Source organism: Dendrobates tinctorius, unplaced genomic scaffold (assembly GCF_039654945.1).
Source record: "Dendrobates tinctorius isolate UK_male_01 unplaced genomic scaffold, ASM3965494v1 ptg000116l, whole genome shotgun sequence".
Lineage (NCBI taxonomy): Eukaryota > Metazoa > Chordata > Amphibia > Anura > Dendrobatidae > Dendrobates > Dendrobates tinctorius.
The window spans coordinates 4,273,675-4,288,504 of record NW_027361784.1 but is presented as its reverse complement, the minus strand read 5'-3'; the positions used below and the strand labels follow the sequence as shown (position 1 = coordinate 4,288,504).

General features: G+C 40.0%; 1 protein-coding gene across 3 annotated transcripts in view; it reads left to right on the top strand.

Moving 5' to 3' along the window:
* Nucleotides 1–14,434, top strand: part of DPYS (dihydropyrimidinase) — a 104,722-nt gene extending 90,288 nt beyond the window's left edge. The window contains exons 8-10 of one of the 3 annotated variants that reach the window (XM_073590167.1): nucleotides 4,637–4,844; nucleotides 7,365–7,430; nucleotides 11,866–14,434. In XM_073590167.1, the coding sequence (XP_073446268.1) occupies nucleotides 4,637–4,844; nucleotides 7,365–7,427 (271 nt within the window). In that variant the 3' untranslated portion in view covers nucleotides 7,428–7,430; nucleotides 11,866–14,434. The remainder of the gene's footprint in view (nucleotides 1–4,636; nucleotides 4,845–7,364; nucleotides 7,431–11,865) is intronic. The other 2 variants (XM_073590168.1, XM_073590166.1) reach the window with 2 other exon arrangements.
* Nucleotides 14,435–14,830: the final 396 nt, after the last annotated feature.

Sequence of the window (14,830 nt, the reverse complement as noted above, 5' to 3'; positions counted from 1 at the left end):
CGCCGGCTGGGAGCTTACTTTTCCCGCGGACACAGGAGTACACGGCGGAGCCCCGAGGAGCACTTTAAAATTCCCACGTGACATTCCACCGGAAGTGACGTGCTAGAAGCTGACCAGAAATTAGGTAATTTCGGGAGGAGATTGTGACGGAACCATGGAGGCACTTCAGGGAATGCTTCAGATCCATCACCATGTCCTCCTCCAACAGCGCGGACAGCAGGATCGCCTTGGACTCGGGGATGCCGGCCATGTGAGCGGATCATGATATGTCCTGCATCGGGAGGCTCAGGTGGGCACTACAGTGGGAGCCGGGCTGTTATAGTATCTTTATAAAATCTTTCTTTCGCTCTCTGTTTCTTTATCTCTCTAATCTTTCTTTTTTCTTTCTCTCTCTCTCTGTTCTTTCTTTCTCTCTTTGTTTCTTTCCTTCTTTCTTCTTTCTTTCTTTGTTCTTTCTTTCCCCTCTTTCTTTCTCTCTTCTTTCTTTCTTTCCCATCTTTTTTTTCTTTCTTTCTCTCTCTGTTTTCTTATTTCTCTCTGTTCTTTCTTTCTTTTCCTCAGTACCAGTGTGCCCACAGTACCAGTCGAATAAGAGGGGTAGGAAACTAGGTGGCACTGGTCACATTGAGCCTCTCATACTTTTTACTGGTGTATAATCATATGCCCATAAAGTGGGCCAGCCCCAGACAACAGGGTACAAAGAAATCACTATTACTATCAGTCCAAGTGGACAATTATATACGTAAAGTTAATGATGTCCCTGTGCCAAGCACTGCAGAGGAACAGAATACACTGAGGAGACCAGAACAGCGGGGTATGGGGAGAATTATATGGGGCCCATTATACTGTATGCAGTAATATATGGTGCCCATTATGCTGTATGAAGTAATATATGGGGCCCATTATACTGTATGAAGTAATATATGATGCACATTATACTGTATGCAGTAATATATGGTGCCCATTGTGCTGTATGATGTAATATATGGTGCCCATTATGCTGTATGAAGTAATATATGGTGCCCATTATACTGTATGAAGTAATATATGGTGCCCATTATACTGTATGAAGTAATATATGGTGTCCATTATACTGTGTGAAGTAATATATGGTGCCCATTATACTGTATGAAGTAATATATGGGGCCCATTATGCTGTATGCAGTAATATATGGGGCACATAATACTGTATGAAGTAACATATGGGGCCCATTATGCTGTATGAAGTAATATATGGTGCCACTGCCCATTATACTGTATGAAGTAATATATGGGGCACACAATACTGTATGAGGTAATATATGGTGTCCATTATACTGTGTGAAGTAATATATGGTGCCCATTATACTGTATGAAGTAATATATGGGGCCCATTATACTGTATGCAGTAATATATGGGGCACATAATACTGTATGAGGTAATATATGGTGTCCATTATACTGTATGAAGTAATATATGGGGCCCATTATACTGTATGAGGTAATATATGGGGCCCATTATACTGTATGAGGTAATATATGGGGTCCATTATACTGTATGAAGTAATATATGGGGCCCATTATGCTGTATGAGGTAATATATGGGGTCCATTATACTGTGTGAAGTAATATATTGGGTCCATTATACTGTGTGAAGTAATATATGGTGTCCATTATACTGTGTGAAGTAATATATGGTGTCCATTACACTGTGTGAAGTAATATATGGGGCCCATTATACTGTATGAAGTAATATATTGGGCCCATTATACTGTATGCAGTAATATATGGGGCCCATTATACTGTATGAAGTCATATATGGGGCCCATTATGCTGTATGAGGTAATATATGGTGTCCATTATACTGTGTGAAGTAATATATGGTGCCTATTATGCTGTGTGAAGTAATATATTGGGCCCATTATACTGTATGCAGTAATATATGGGGCCCATTATACTGTATGGAGCATTATGTGGGGATAGGGGATGACATTCTCTTTGTTTGTGGATCTGACCGCTGGGACCCCCATGATCCTGGGAAACGTAGCTTTGAAGAGCACCATGTAAATGGAGCTGTGGTCAGTCATACGCACTGTGGTGCCATTCACATGTGGCTCTTCAAATAACTCCTTAAAGAGAGTGATGAGGAGACAAAAAAGTATAGGAAAAATTCACTGATCGGGGTGAGGAGTGTTATAGTTTGTGGGCTGGTGGGGTTTGTGTGGCAGGGCTGTCTTTTTGTCCCAGTCCGGCCCTGTGCCAGGCCTACCATTGCCATTAATGACCCTTGTTCTGGATTGTCCAATTTTTCCCACTTTTGCCCAGAAAATAAGACACAGCCTTTAGTGTAGACTGATTTGTACACTGAATGTACTGCAGACTAAAGCCTCATTCAGACATCTGTTTTTCACATACATGTTGCATCTGTCATTTTCACAGATAGAGCGTCCTACATGGCTCTATTCACGTCCGTATTTTTTGTGGACTATGTGTTTGCAAAAAAAAAAAACATCACAGAGACATGTACAGTTTTGATCTGAGACTTGGATCAAAATTCCCAATACAACTCAAAGGGTCTATAAAAATGACGGACAGCACACGGATGACATCGATGTGCCATCATTGCCATGGATAGGAAAAGTTTTGCGAGTTTTTTTTTCCTTTTGTGAGAAATCACTGATGGTAAAAACTGAAACACTGACCAAACACTGATAAAAACTGGATCCAAAACTCCGATGAACATCCGTACGATGAAAATCACAGACACCTGACTGAGGGCTTAATGATGGTACGTGGTGGCCCTCGGATGGAGGTGAATTTTGGACTTGACAAACTTTTGTCTTTTTTCAACCGTACTAAGTGTATTCAGACTAACAGGACTTGTCAGAACTATTCGATCACTGCCCATGAAATGTTTCGAGGTGCGCAGACAATTGGACGCTGTTGAGTTTGCTCGGTAGACTGTTACGGAAAACATGACTTGAACCTCATAAAGCCGCTCGCTGCGTTTCCTGCCTCGTTTCATCAGCAGGCTTTCTTCTGAAGTGACAAAGTGCACACAGGAACATCCCGCTGGCATCTTTATCCTGCTCGTGACCATGGCTTATAAATTAGATAGTTTAACATTATTAAATGTGTCTGAAGTGACAATAATCCCCATCAAACTGTTTGTGCAATCTGAAAAGGTTAAAGGCAAAATAAGAACATTTCAAAGAAGCAGGTAAGCAGAAAAAGCTCACTGACCTAGATTTATCAAGCCTGGACAAAATGTGTTCATTCTCATCTGGCTGTATTCTGGCCATTTATCAGAGTGTCTGGAAAGTAGTTTGGTCAGAGAAGTTGGCTATGGGGAATAAGTAACAATAGGGCATAGTTAATATTAGTCACCGAGCACAAACTTTACTGATTCTCTATTTGAAACCACAATTCAAAGAATACATCAAATTAATGGTAATAAGAAAACTTGAGTTCACTGACGTTCGCTTCTTCTGTACGTGTAGACATGCTTCCATGAACATCTGTTCTAAGTTATGAATTTTTGCACTATACTTCATTGCTGTAATGTGTGCCTGTTCCTTCTGTTTCTGCTTCGGGTGACATGTGACTGTGTCGTTCCTGTTTTACTCCTGGGAATGTTGGTGAAACTAGATCAGGCAGCTATGGAGTTCATTGTTTGGTTTTGATTACCCCATTCTGCTATTTAAACCCCTAGGTATCTGACTTCTACTGCCAGTCAGTGAGTTCTGCTTACCTGGTTTGAAGCTCTTGTCCTTGCTGCTGTGTTTTCTTCCTGATTTCTCCCGTTTTCTGGCCTTGACTTGCATACTGATCATCTGTTTGATTTTCGATTTAGTAATTGATGTGACCACTTTCTATTGGCCATGCGTAGCAACCCTTCTTGACTCTGGTTCACTCCTCCAGCAGGCAGCCCTTCCATGGAAGCAATCCAGTGAATCCCGTTGTAACAACAGATCCCTGTACAAGGATGAAAGGGTGAAGGTCAGGGTTCATTCTGGAATCTGCCAGATGGATTGGCTTGTTCTAAGTCTGTTTGAAGTAGCTTTTTTGAATCTGTGGCATCTGTCAGGCGTGACAATTTCCTTATTTTGCTTCCTTCTCTCCCAAACACTGTGCTTCAGCTTTTTTCTACTGCCCAGTTCATGCTAATTTAGAAACTGCTTTTAACTGCAGCTCAGTAAAGATCCATACACTATATTCAAACAATCTGTGTACAGGACATTTGCTGTCTGAGCCATTCTGCTCCCCACTTCTGTACTCACACAGAGAAATTCCTGTACACAGACTGTTTGAACAAAGTGTACTGATTTTAGTTGAGCAGCAGTTAAAAGGCGTTCCTAAAGGAGCATTAATCATTGCTTAAATGGTCTTTTTTTAACTATCTGTTGCAATGTTCAGAGCTTCGGGTGAAGTCCATTGGGGACAGAGAGAAAGAGAGATTTATTTCCTTACTCACACCCAAAGTTCTCCATTGTTTTCATTGGGCTCAAGTTCGGCATAGTTCTGGTGCTAGAGCTGATCTTTGGAACAAAGTTCAGGTAGGGTACTAGAGCCCAAAGTTCCACGGTTCCGCTCATCCCTAGCAATATTGAAACATGATATGTAGAATGTTTTATGTATATGGTCTTCTCTTATACAGGACTATTTCGGTGAAAACTCATCATCAAGCTGTAAATTTCAATATATTTGAGGGGATGGTTTGCCACGGAGTCCCTCTCGTCACCATTGCTGGTGGAAGAGTTGTATATGAAAATGGAGCCCTGCACACTGTACCCGGCCACGGCAAATTTATCCCAAGAAAACCATTTGCTGACTATGTTTACAGCAGGGTTTTAAAAAGAGATGAGGTAAGCCTATGGAGGGTGATTAAGAGAGGGGATAAATGTCAGGAGGGAGGCTTAAAGGGCTTATCTCATTACAGACACTTTGGATACACAGTTATTTCTGCAGGGCAAGTAGCTGATGCTTCGACAACTAGTATTGCCGAGCAGCTATTCAGCAGTTAACACATGGACGGCTCAAGTCCACTAGAGCGAGATCCGCCACTGGTTAGGGATTATTTCAGTGTCAGTCGAAAGTTCATGGGGCCCAAAGGAGGTAATTCTGGGAGCGCTCTCCATCTACCATTTTTATTGGATTATATTCCTTGTCGTGAATGGTTCCAAAGGGAGTCGTCTTATGCCGAAACTCTAAAGTCTGCATTTATACCAGAGTCTGGGCCCCCACAGGATCTTCCGAGGGTCTAAATGGGGCAACTCCCCTTGCCTCCCTCTCATTATGTACCTAGCTTCTTAAAGGCATACTTACCAACTTTTACTACACCTAATTTATTATTACGCACAGTGTAGGAAAGGCTAAGAGCAACACAAAGGGATAATGAAAAGGGAACCAAACACTGGGGAAGGGAGGAGTGGAGAACCCTAGAGAGATCTAGTGTCACCCTGTCTGCCCTATTGTCCCCATATAGGTTCCGCACCTATCACCAAGTAAGATACCTAATCCCTGCCTGACCCTGGCGATAAGCCTTGCATCGAGAAGGACAGGATAAGCACTAGTCAATCCCACTAACACTAAAGACAGCAAGGATAAATGAAACAAGGAGGAAACTTAGCTTGAGTAGACTCAGACAGAAATTCCGACACACTCCAAACTCCAAAGAGGATGCTAGCCAACTGCTACAGCTCCAAGTCTCAATAGGAAAGTGCAAACAGAAAATATCACCCGCAACTCCCAACAGGAAATTGGGAGTTATAAACACCCAGATCCAGGTTTGGCCATTAGCACTGGGGGAGGTGGCCACTAGTCTGCAAAGCAAACTACTGAGACCTTCTACAGACAGATGCAGTGCAACAGTCTGCACCCTCTGTCACATCCCTGAGACTTATGACCTGAATGCCCCTTCCATGAAAATGCTCCCAAAACCTCCACTTTTGAGCAACTCTGCCCCATTTTGCAGTCCGGTTTATAAAATTTTCAGGACTTTTGGAAAGTATGGGTATGACCTATGTTTCTTTGTTATCCTTTTTTATGCATTTTTGGCCATATATTCATTAATATTGAAATCCAAGTAGAAGGAGATGTCAGCTACTTCTTCAATCACTGATGTCACCAATGAACTACATATCTACCCATTCTATTAATCAACTGAGAAGGCCGTATTCACACAGTGCAGTTTGGAACATTATTTATTGCTTTCTGTTTTTTTGGGCCAAAATCACGGTTAAATCCTAAACAAAAAAAGTCAGAATGTACACCACTTCCTTATTGCATTTGCGTCTTTTTTTGGTGTCTTACGCTTGTTTTTAAGTTGCACTTAATTCTCCTTTTAATTTGCATCTTTTTCAAAATCTGTTTTATATGTGGTCACCTCTTTTTTTCTTGTGTTCGAAATTGTGATCCGAGTTTGGTGGTTGCTAGATGTTTTCGGATGATTTATTAATTTCAACTTTTAAAAAAGTTTTTAAAAAATTGGCGCAAATCTATTCCAGGTCCCTCGTGAACAGATGTTCTGTATGCCTGATATTTTGATGCAAATTTTGAGTCATTTTATGAAAAATGCAACTTTTTTTTGCAGTCAAACAATTGCAAAATGTATTTGATATACGGTATTTATATTACTAAAAGGCTCCAAAATAACTCTGCTTGTTTCATCATGATTATACTAGCATCAGTAGAAATACAGCTGCTTCCTTAAAAGTCACAAAGTAACAACTATCCCCTTTTTATTCATCATAATATAAAAAATATATCAACAAAAACAAAATTTTGTGAGGCAATTTTGGAGAAGTTTATGACATAGGTTTTTGCTATGTAATCTGAGAGCATAATGTAGGGGCTGAGACCCTAGTTCCAGTGATGTGTGACTTACTGGTGCAGTTTTGATAGAATCCCTGTTTTCTCTGTTTTAAATGTAACAATGCTGAGCTGTGTATAACACCACTGATTGGCTGCTTCCTGTATACACTGTCAGCAAACTGCCAATCAGTGGTGGGGGCGGGGCTACACAGATTAGCTGGACTGGCGTGCATATGAGACCTAGTCAGGCAGTGATAAACTCCTGCTGATAAAACACTGATTGTATTGAAACTACAACTCAACAGATTAATAAGTGACACATCATTGGAGTCAGGATCTCTTACTCTAAATTATGCTGCTCTAATATTAAATAGGAAAAACCTGCTGACAGATGCCCTATAAATACAGTTTACAAGAAAACAGCTGTATTGTGAAGCTAATACAGCAACGGCTCTGGCATAATGATGAACATCTGTACTTCACAATCGTCTCCAATCTGAGCCCTGATCACCATTCCTTTGTACTCCAGCACTTTGTCTATCAATGTATTTTACCTAGGTCTCCTTTTTCAGGTGTGTCAACCAGAACCAGTGCAGAGAGAGCCGTATACAGGAGAAGTCATCCAGATCAAATAAATGGTTCGTCATTGTATTATGACAATCTATGATGTACCTATGACTTCCAGTATGACCAGGAAAGCTAAATGTACCCCCAAATTACACAAGTTTTCTCAAACTTCATAAATTCTGACTGAGCTAGCATAAAAATACCTAACATTAGAAGATCGTGATATGACACTTGAGTTTCTTGGTTTCCCCTTTCCAAACAAGAGTCGCAGCAGAGCTGATTTTGTAATTTAGCTCCATTCAATGAGGACCTGCCACTTGCCATCCAGAAACCTGTCATGATAAAGTTTTAAAGAGAAGGCTGGTAGTGCAATAAGAGACTGCGCTGCTGTGGTAGAATTCAAGGTATCTTTATTGCCAACGCGTTTCCTGAGCCAGTCCCAGCTCACTTCATCAGGGCATGTTACAGAAGTTCATTGCAGGGGTATATATACACAAAAAAAAAAAAAGGGGGGGAAGGCGCCAAGAATAGTGAGGTGACACGTCAGCATGGATACATATACATGAATCATACAAAACAATAAAACTTTATTACAACCATATTAAAAAGATGTTTAAAATGCCATAAAAAGAGTGTTGGTATAAAAAACGTGATTAAAAAATAAAAAGACACGGGGGGGATCACGAGGTAAAAGATTAAAAAATGGCTCTCGAGTCCTGGGGTGGATTAGAACTTGCCTCAGAGGATATAACTCATGGTATTAGTCCACTATGCTACATGTGAAACTGGAAAGTAAGGAGAAAATGGTTAAAATCATGTGTAAATAGCTAAAACTAGTCTCAAATATCTTTTTTCTGGGTGGAGAAAAGAGAACAAGAACAAGAAGAAACTCTCTGGAATAGGTGATATAAAAATGGTTAAAAACTGAGTGTAAAGACATAATAAAAATAAAAAAAAATAAAAAAATTCCTTGGTGGAAAAGAAAAAAAAAATGCATAAAATTTTTTTCTTTAAAAAACGAAGATGATGATATAAAGGAATTGAAAGGATAAGATATTAAAACACAGGGTCAAAATAAAATCAATAAGAAACATCATTGATGATATTAAGACCATTGGGCTCAATAGATTTGAGATTGTACATCCAAAAAACCTCCTTTCTGCATAGTGATTGAAACCTATTGGGGATGTGGTCTGGTATGTGATCAATGGGATAAATGGTGGCTTTACTGAAATCTCTGGTATGTGTGGTGTCAAAGTGTCGTGAAAGTCCATGTTTTTGGAAGCCTATTTTGATATTGTGACGGTGTGAATTCATGCGACAATGTAGTGCTTGTGTAGTGCCACCTACATACAATCTGGGACAAGGACAGGAAATGACATATATAACATGAGAGGAATGACAAGTGAGGTGGAATTTGAGGGGAAATTTTTCAAGTGTAATGGGGTGGACAAACACAGACGTGCAGTGTGAAATGGTATGACAGCAAACACAATTAGGACGGTGACACTTATAAATCCCTGGTGATGAAATGGTATGGGTAGTAGGCTTCTGGGGTAGAAGTCTACTTGGAGCCAGAATATTCTTTAATGACCTGGCCTTTCGGAAGGTGACAGCAGGTTTGTCTGGAAGGACCCCATTAAGTATCGGGTCCTTCTTAATGATGGGCCATAAATTATTTAAAACATCTCTTATCCTGTTCTGTTGTGAACTGAATGTAGTAATAAAATTTGTTCTAAAGAGTTCAGCATCATCTTTCTTTTGTTTAGCCAGAGATTTGCTGAGGAGAATATTCTGGTTAAAATTTTTAAAAACATTATCACATGTAGAACTAATGAGTTTTTTGGGATACCTCTGAGCAAGGAACCTTTCCCTCAGGACCTCGGATTGTGTGTTAAAAGAAGGACCCGATACTTAATGGGGTCCTTCCAGACAAACCTGCTATCACCTTCCGAAAGGCCAGGTCATTAAAGAATATTCTGACTCCAAGTAGACTTCTACCCCAGAAGCCTACTACCCATACCATTTCATCACCAGGTGTCACCGTCCTAATTGTGCTTGCTGTCATACCATTTCACACTGCACGTCTGTGTTTGTCCACCCCATTACACTTGAAAAATTTCCCCTCAAATTCCACCTCACTTGTCATTCCTCTCATGTTATATATGCCATTTCCTGTCCTTGTCCCAGATTGTATGTAGGTCGCACTACACAAGCACTACATTGTCGCATGAATTCATGAATTCACACCGTCACAATATCAAAATAGGCTTCCAAAAACATGGACTTTCACGACACTTTGACACCACACATTCCAGAGATTTCAGTAAAGCCACCATTTATCCCATTGATCACATACCAGACCACATCCCCAATAGGTTTCAATCACTATGCAGAAAGGAAGTTTTTTGGATGTACAAACTCAAATCTATTGAGCCCAATGGTCTTAATATCATCAATGATGTTTTTTATTGATTTTATTTTGACCCTGTGTTTTAATATATTATCCTTTCAATTCCTTTATATCATCATCTTCGTTTTTTAAAGAAAAAAATTTTATGCATTTTTTTTTTCCACCCAGGAATTTTTTTTTTTTTTTTATTTTTATTATGTCTTTACACTCAGTTTTTAACCATTTTTATATCACCTATTCCAGAGAGTTTCTTCTTGTTCTTCTTCTCTTTTCTCCACCCAGAAAAAAGATATTTGAGACTAGTTTTAGCTATTTACACATGATTTTAACCATTTTCTCCTTACTTTCCAGTTTCACATGTAGCATAGTGGACTAATACCATGAGTTATATCCTCTGAGGCAAGTTCTAATCCACCCCAGGACTTGAGAGCCATTTTTTAATCTTTTACCTCGTGATCCCCCCCGTGTCTTTTTATTTTTTAATCACGTTTTTTATACCAACACTCTTTTTATGGCATTTTAAACATCTTTTTAATATGGTTGTAATAAAGTTTTATTGTTTTGTATGATTCATGTATATGTATCCATGCTGACGTGTCACCTCACTATTCTTGGCGCCTTCCCTTTTTTTTTTTGTGCATATATACCCCTGCAATGAACTTCTGTAACATGCCCTGATGAAGTGAGCTGGGACTGGCTCAAGAAACGCAATGGCAATAAAGATACCTTGAATTCTACCACAGCAGCGCAGTCTCTTATTGCACTACCAGCCTTCTCTTTGTACCAAGTCCTTGGACCTCGTGCAGACTGCTGCAGCTGTTTTATGCGATTATAGGTGTTGTGACTCTCACAACCCTATCAGGTGAGCCTAACACTTGCTGTGCACTCATCTACTTTCCATACAGACCTACGCATTGGAAGCGCCCTGTCTCCCCCTTTTCTTTTCATGATAAAGTTTTAGTTAGGGCTCATTCACATGTCCGACTTCATCACTACCTGTGCTTGTCTGTGGGGCCAGTCACATGTCCATGACTTTTTGTGGATTGAGGGTCGGTGGAAAATTGCAGAGATGTGTTCAATATAGATCTGAGGGTCGGATAAAATTTGGCAACACAAGTCAATGAGTCTGTGAAAAAATTGGACCAGAGTCAGGTGACATTGAGTGCTGTCCGATTGTCATGAATTATCAGAATGGTGAAGGTGGAGAATTTTATTTTTTTTTTTATTATTTCTCCACTTACCAAAAAAAAACAAAAACAGATGATGCCCAGACCACACTGTCCTCAAACTCTGATCAATGACTGATCAGAATAATTGTTCCATTTTTGTCGTATGTGGAGAATCAAACACGTAAATGAGAATTTACTCTTTAAAGGGGTGTTCTTATTTCAGTCTTTCATGGTAGAGACAGGAACAAATTCATTCAGATTCCGATCACTGGAGGTGGGGGAGATGGAAACATCCCAGAGCGGTTGGAGTTAGAGAAGCTACTGTACGTAGCACAGCGAGAGTAAAAGTTACAGAAACAGATTACGGTAGGTCACTCCCTCTTGGCCTCTCCCTACCTTCAGTGGTCGAATCCTGAATTGGAGTTACTCCTATCTCAACCGTAAAAGACTGAGCTATGACTAACCTTTTAATTTTATACAATCATCACTGTTCCTCCTAAGGATTGAGTGAATAATTCCATACCCTGCAGACATGACTGTGAGGGTGATCAATGGGTGGAACAGGCTTCCACGACAGGTGGTGAGTTCTCCTTCAATGGAAGTCTTCAAACAGAGGCTGGACAGACATCTGTCTGAGATGGTTTAGTGACTCCAGTATTGAGCTGGGGGTTGGACACGATGACTCAGGAGGTCCCTTCCAACTCTGACATTCTATGATTCTGTGACATTTACCGCCACTATTTGGCCCAATAACCTCATTATGACCCAACTCTCTGCTTTCTGGATACCTTTGAATAGAGTGGTTAAAAACATCTCTCAGATACAACACACAGAGTTAAGAAGATGTCATTACTTATTGTCTTTAGTTTATCTTGTTTTGCCTATTTAAAGCTTCTACTTCTCTTCTTTTTTTTTCTTCCTAAGGACGATGCCTCCATGACAACAATCAAAGCTGGAAAGAAAAAAAAATACTAAGCAAAAGTGGTGCACTATACAGCACCGGCCGTCATTCATTCCTTGACTCTGCATTTCTTATTCTTCTCAGAGCAACTACTTAAACATTTCCCCGTTACCCATCAGTTGTGGTTCTTGCTCTTTTAACTAGAGCAACCCTATTCGGCTAGTTTGAAACCTATGAGCAATTTGTCATCCAGACACTGAGCATTATACCATATTGTATGCAGTTTGAAGCTTTTATCTGCTATAATAACCAACCAGATATGTATGAAATATATCATAAGTATGAATATATCAGCCACATAAACTAGGTTTTTTTTTTCTTTATTTCCTAATTTCCATAGAGCTGGGTAGAAAAGCTTAAATGTTATCATTTGCAGCAACTTATTATTTGTGGCTTTTTAAAAAGCTGGTTATACCGGTTGCACCTGTTAAAGAAACAAGACAGAAGAATTGACGCCTTCGAAATGTGGTGCCGGAGAAGGATGCTATCAATAACATGGATGGCAAGAAGAACAAGCAAATCAATTTTGGAACAAATCAAGCCAGACATGCCACTCGAAGAAAGGATCACCAAGCTAAGACTGGTCTACTTTGGACGCATCATATGAAGGGAGCAATTACTGGAGAAGGACATCATGGTTGGAAGAATAGAAGGAACAAGGCGAAGAGGAAGACCAGCAACCTGATGGCTTTATCAAATCAAGATAAGACTCTGGTGGACCTATCTTGACTTGCACAAGATCAATTTTCCTACAGGGCAGTCATCCATCAAGTCGTCATGGCTCAAGATTGAGCTGAAGGCCATTAAATAATAATAATAATATACCTGTTACACAACTGTCGGCCAAACTCTTATTCTGTCAAGAGCTCTCTCTCCTCACCCTCCATACACATGACTTGGCCAAATGTGCATGTTCTCCAAATGAGGAGAGGGGTATGCCCACATTGGGGGAAAAGAGAATGCAACATCTCTGATTCCTTTCTCCAAACCACCATCTTTTGTCGGAGCAGATTCAGGAGGCCTACACTTTAGATGGTCTGCAGTTCCTGTCAAAATCAACAGGTGCAGTGAGCATTAATATAATGTGTATGACTTACAAGTGCTTCTCACTAAGTTAGAATATCATCAAAAAGTGAATTTATTTCAGTTCTTAAATATAAAAAGTGAAACTCATATATTATATATACATTAGTCATTACACACAGAGTGATCTATTTCACGTGTTTATTTATGTTAATGTTGAGGATTACGGCTTACAGCCAATGAAGACCCAGAAGTCATTATCTCAGTAAATTAGAATAATTAACAAAAAACACCCGTAAAGGCTTCTTAAGCATTTAAAAATGTCCCTTAGTCTGTTTTAGTAGGCTCCACAATCATGGGGAAGACTGCTGACTTGACAGATGTCCAGAAGGCAGTCACTGACACACTCCACAAGGAGGGTAAGCTACAAAAGGTCATTGCTAGAGAAGCTGGCTGTTCACAGAATGCTGTATCCAAGCATATTAATGGAAACTTGAGTGGAAGGAAAAAGTGTGATAGAAAAAGGTGCACAAGCAACCGGGAGAACCGCAGCCTTGAAAGGATTAAGAAATGGCCATTCAAAAATTTAGGGGAGCTTCACAAGGAGTGGATTGCTGCTGGAGTCATTGCTTCAAGAGCCATCACACACAGACGTATCCAGGACATGTGCTACAAGTGTTGCATTCCTTGTGTCAAGCCACTAATGACCAATAGACAACGTCAGAAGCGTCTTACCTGGGCCAAGGAGAAAAAGAACTGGACTGTTGCTCAGTGGTCCAAGGCGTTGTTTTCAGATAAAAGTAAATTTTACATTTCATTTGGAAATCTAGGTCCCAGAGTCTGGAGGAAGAGTGAAGAGGCCACAATCCAAGCTGATGTAGGTCTAGTGTGAAGTCTCCACAATCAGTGATGGGGAGCCATGTCATATGCTGGTGTATGTCCACTGTGTTTTATCAAGACCACAGTCAGCGCAGCTGTATACCAGGACATTTTAGAGCACTTCATGCTTCCCTCTGCCGACAAGCTTTTTGGAGATGGAAATTTCATTCTCCAGCAGGACTTGGCACCTGTCCACACTGCCAAAAGTACCAAGACCTGATTTAAAAACAGCAGTATCACTGTGCTTGATTGGCCAGCAAAGTCGCCTGACATTAACCCCATAGAGAATGTATGGGGTATTGTCAAGAGGAAGAGGAGAGACACCAGACACAGCAATGCAGATGAGCTGAAGGCTGCTATCAAAGCAACCTGGGCTTCCATAACCCCTCAGCAGTGCCATAGGCTGATCGCCTCCATGCCACGCCGCATTGATGCAGTAATTGATGCCAAAGGAGCCCTGACCAAGTGTTGAGTGCATTTAAAGAACATACATTTCAGTAGGCCAACATTTCGGATTTTAAAATAATTTTTCAAGCTGGTGTTGTAAAGTATTCTAATTTACTGAGATAATGACTTTTGGGTTTTCATTGGCTGTAAGTCATAATCATCAACATTAACAGAAATAAACATGTGAAATAGATCACTCTGTGTGTAATGACTCTATATAATATATGAGTTTCACTTTTTGTATTGAAGAACTGAAATAAATTAACTTTTTGATGATATTCTAACTTTGTGAGAAACACCTGTATATACAGTGGGGCAAAAAAGTATTTAGTCAGTCAGCAATAGTGCAAGTTCCACCACTTAAAAAGATGAGAGGCGTCTGTAATTTACATCATAGGTAGACCTCAACTATGGGAGACAAACTGAGAAAAAAAAATCCAGAAAATCACATTGTCTGTTTTTTTTTCATTTTATTTGCATATTATGGTGGAAAATAAGTATTTGGTCAGAAACAAAATTTCATCTCAATACTTTGTGATATATCCTTTGTTGGCAATGACAGAGGTCAAACGTTTTCTG